Raw genomic sequence first — 4823 nt, 5'->3', positions numbered from 1 at the left:
TAGTGATTAAAAAAATAAATTGGGGAAAGGAAGAATAAGTGGCCATGACTTGTAAAAAAATAAAATCAGACTTCTTGATCAAATAAAACCTGCTCTAACCTTGAAAAAAGATCCAATAGGAATTCATAAGTAACAAAAAAATTGGTTATATTACAATCCATTATTTCAATGAATATCAAAGTTACATAGCACGTAGCAAAAATATATTAAGAAAAGGATTATCACAAAGGTTTTCCTCTTCAGGCTCAAACCTAGAGAATCACTCTTCTCAATACCAGGTAAATAATTGTGCCCCAAACCAGGTAAACCCATCATCATTTTGGGGATCCTTGTGACCTTCCTCATCACGGGTATTCACTGCATTAGTGATGACGTCATCGCCATTCTCAAAATGCAACTTTGCAGTCCTACCTCTGTTCTTACTTTAAGTCCATAGCATTAAGTTTGGAACTAATATCACAGCATCCCGCATTACTTTGCCATGGGTTTCAATATTAATTCATTTAAATTTAAAATGTCAGGGGAATAACCCAAATTCTCCAAAACAAATTTCACACCATTTCTTCTCTCCTCAAACCTCTCCGATCTTCCCTCCCCAAAGCCAGCAACTTTGCTTCTCAGCGTGACATGCTGCTTTTCCTCCCTTTACTATGGATGAATGGTCCTGCTTCTGTGCTGATCCTGGGCCCTTTTGCCCTCAGATCCTTTCCAGTCTTGCTCCGGGTAGGGGTTGAGGAGGCTCACCCCCGGGGTCTGCATTGCTCAGGCTCCCGGGCATGTGGCTGACTTTGGCCAATGGGAGGCATGAAGGGGAGACTGGAGAGCTTGGGAGGACAGGAGAGACCCACGTGTTTTTTCTCCTCCTTCCCTGCCTTGGGTGGCACCTCTGGCAGGGCTGAGCGTTGTCCATAGTTTAGCTCCTCATCCCTGGGCTCAGGTAACACCACCTCCTTCCACTATCCCCCTAGCGCAGGGAGAGAAGTAGTTTCTTGCTGTTGCTCATCTTTGGGTTTCCACCTGCCCTCCATTTGGCTTCACTTCATCACCTGTACGAGCAATTCCCTCTGTGTTAAATATTTAGAGAAGTTTCCTGATCGGACCCTGGCTACTGCAGCTCCTAAGGCCACCTCTCTTTGTGGCTGGTACCCTATCCCCGTGCACCTTCTCCAGGACCTCGATTCTGCAGTTACCTCTCTGAACCCAGCATCGTTTTCCCATCCAGGGCAGACGTCCTCTAGCATCCCTGCGTTTAGGTAAAATCCTTCCTCTGACTCTGCACCTTCTCCAGCTGCTGCCCCATTCTTTGCTTCTCTCACAGTGACACCCTCTGAAAGGCCTCCTCTGCTCCTCACCCCTGCACTTGAACTTCTCTTCCTACCCTCCACCAAGAGTGCCTGTCAAGGTCACAAATACATATGCACTGATTACTTCTCTATTTTTGGCTTACTTGACCTCTTAATTGCCTTAAAAAGTAGCTGACCACCCCCTCCTTTGAAATGCTTTCATCTCTGGGCTTCCAAGGCCCTTCCTTATCCTGGGTTTCCTCCTACTTTCCTGGCTGTCTTTCTCCTCTGCTCAGTATTTAATATGTTGGTATGGCCTGGCTCTGTCCTGGGCCCCCTTCTCTATCTACATGCTTTCTCTAGGTGACCTTCGCCTGTTCCATGGCTTTCAATGCCATCTACATGTCAGTAATTACCAAGTCTGTGTTTCCAGCTCTGATCCCTCAGGCTAAAGAAGCCACCTGATCATCCTCTATGACATTAGTCTATTTCATTTCTCTGCACCACCTACTATTTTCCTGATTTATTTATTCACTTTTTATTACCTATATTCAACACTAAGTTATAAGCGTCTTGAGCAGGGACCTCATCTGTCTGTCCCAGGCACTCAGAACAGGGACCAGACGTTCAACAAATATTTATTGAATGCATACACGGATGAAAACTGTAATCAATTGTTTGGCCTGTGGTTTATTATTTTCATAAAAAAAATGACCCATAGGCTGTGACACTCAACTTTTGTCTCTGATACTTTCTTGCTCTATTCTGCCACTGAAAGGTGGCATCACGACTCTGGCCTTGCGGTGCTCATTCAACTTCTAACCACCACATTCAACCCAGACACAGGAGACTCACCTTTCCGCACTTGTAAGCTTTTTTTTTGTGTGTGTCTTTTTTTGTGTCCGGCAACGGATTGCAACCCTCAGTGTTGCGCCCGGACCGGACCGGGACTGGCAATGGGATCGCAACCCTTGGTGTTGCACCCGCACCTTGCTCAGCCAGTGAGCGGGAACCGGTCTGTATGTGGGATCCGAACCCTCAGCGGGAGCACCGCCACGCTCCCAAGCGGCGCACTGTAGCAGTGCGCCACCGGGCCGGCCCCGCACTCGTAAGCTTTTGAATGTGGGTTGGAGGCAGGGCAACTTTTGGATATATTTTTTGGGTAAATTGAATATTAATATGCTGGTATATATAATAATGGTTAACTTAATAAAAGAATTTCTCAAGAGTGAGCTCAATTGATGCACTGTAAATTATTAGAATCTTTGTGAAAATTTTAATTTGGGAAAAATGTCATCTGTCTAGGCTGACTTAATTGTCCTTCTTTAGGCTTTTAAAAAAAAGACCCATTAAGTAAATTCCAAATATAGGATTGCTATGCTAGTGATAAGAAAATGAACACTGTTCATATGAATCTGCAATGGGCAGGTGTCATATTGATAAGTGCAACAAGTTAGGTACAATGATTATAGGCATAGGAAGATTTGATTTGTCTTATTTATAGATTGATTTTTTTGGCAGCTGGCTGGTAAGGGGATCTGAACCTTTGACCTTGGTTTTTACCAACATTGCGCTCTAACCAACTGAGCTAACTGGCCAGCTCTATTTTTGTTTTAAAGCATTGAATAATTGGGAAGCTTTAATTCTCTTAACTTGAGCAACTAGGTGGTTTGCATTTATTTTCTTATCTTAAAAATTATTATAATTACCTTCCTTATATATCGAACCTTACTCTGCTTTTTTTTTCTTCCATACTTCAGAATGACAAGATTCCAGAACTTGAAAAATATCTTCCCTCTTTCTGAGGACTATTCTGGATCAGGCTCTGGCGCTGACTCTGGCTCTGGCTCAGGATCTGGAAGTGGCTCCAGAAGTGACTTCCTAACTGAAATCGAACAGGAATACCAACCAGTAGATGAAAATGATGCTTTCTATTATGACGTTAGGTCTTTTGAGAAGAATCTGCCCTCAGACAGCCAGGACTTGGGTCAAGATGGATCAGAAGATAATTTTATTATATAAAAGAGAGCATTTCCCCAACTTGACACCAGGCAATGTATTCAGTATATTTTGTGTACCATGGTTAAATGATTATTCTTAGGACAAAGAGTTTTCTAGAAATTTTAAAGCATCTGAAAAAGAAGCTTAAATTTTATCACCTTTTTTCTCATGAATTCTTAAAGGATTATGCTTTAATGCTGTTATCTAGCCTTTTGTTCTGAAAAATACCTGCAATTTTTTGTATCTTATTCAACCAACATCGTTATGAAATTAACTAGATTCTCATGTCTATAAAATTGCTATAAGGAATAAATTATACTGTTTTTGAAAAATTCAGTTTGAGAACCAAATTGACAGGCAACATTTTATATCTATGTCTTCAGGAACTTACTCTGTGAATTATAAATGTGCCTCTTTTCTTATTAAAGAAAAGGATGAATCACAGTGAATTTACAGAATGGGTATTTGACATGTTTTACAGTGTGAAGTGTATTACTATATACTATTACCATTGGATGTGTTTGCAGAGCTAGTATTACAGTTAGAAACTTAAGACCCAAATTAAAGCACAGTTGTGCTCTGAATACCTCATCCTGCTTTGCCTTTTTTCCCCCTGGATATCTGTGTATTTTCAAATGCTGCTTTATTAAAACACAAGTATAACCAAAGGGTTAAGCTGTCTGGGATCTCTTGCTCTAAATTCAGGAAATAATTATTTTTGATCAGATGTTTCTCTAGAAGACTTAGGAAAAAATCCTTAAAATTATTCTACAGTGAGTGCAAATTTTGTAACTAGAATGAAACCGTATTAAGTAGCATACAAAAACCATCATGCCTTAGCGAGAGGATTACACCTGTCGAAGCACTTCTTCCACCTGAAGGATGGCCCCCTCTGTGTTCCCCTCGGTTCTGAAAAGCCCACTAGCATCATTGTCATGGATTCTGTTCTGAGCTGTCCAGATCTCTTCAGAATTGAAGGCCTACTCGCTGCCTAAGAGAGCCACCTTGCCCCAGGGCACAGCCCTCAGCAGGGCAGCCTGCATCAACACCTGGCTGACGTGGGCATATAAAGGCCCGACACCTCTCCTGAGCTGAAAAGTGCCATAGCAGATTCAGAACTCCCTGCGGGGTCAGCTGAGGCTTTGTTGGGACTGCTTTGCAGCCCAATTTCTTCCCTTATTCAGTCTTGCTTCCTTCCATTCCCCTCACAGATGTTTATCCCTTAGAAACCTTCTGCTCGTTTCCATCTCAGAGTTTGCTTTTTAGAGAATCTAACCTGTGACAGTTGGTGCCAGGAGGGGTAGGAAATGGATGCTAAGATGGGACTTTGGAGCTAGGTCACCTGCTGCCTGGCTGTCAATGAGAACCCCATCCCTGGCTGTAGATGGAGTGCAGGCACAAGGTAGCATTGCAACTGTTAAAACCATCATTGGTGAAGAACGTGGATGGTACAATAGAGGGAGGAAGTGCACCAGGGTGCAATATATCAGGCATTTGTGAAATATGGGGAAGTAGTCATTATAAAGACAATGCTATAGA

The 4823-nt window shown here is 42.4% G+C and overlaps 1 protein-coding gene across 1 annotated transcript in view; it reads left to right on the top strand.

Annotated features, from left to right (window-relative positions):
- SRGN (serglycin) overlaps nt 1–3952 on the top strand; it is a 15678-nt gene extending 11726 nt beyond the window's left edge. Inside the window, exon 3 of the mRNA XM_008589527.1 lies at nt 3044–3952. Within this exon, the coding sequence (XP_008587749.1) occupies nt 3044–3305 (262 nt within the window). The 3' untranslated portion in view covers nt 3306–3952. The remainder of the gene's footprint in view (nt 1–3043) is intronic.
- The last annotated feature ends 871 nt before the right edge of the window (nt 3953–4823 follow it).

This window comes from Galeopterus variegatus, unplaced genomic scaffold (assembly GCF_000696425.1).
Source record: "Galeopterus variegatus unplaced genomic scaffold, G_variegatus-3.0.2 Scaffold5499, whole genome shotgun sequence".
NCBI lineage: Eukaryota > Metazoa > Chordata > Mammalia > Dermoptera > Cynocephalidae > Galeopterus > Galeopterus variegatus.
Note: the sequence above shows the minus strand (reverse complement) of the source record. Positions and strands in the feature narration are given on the sequence as shown.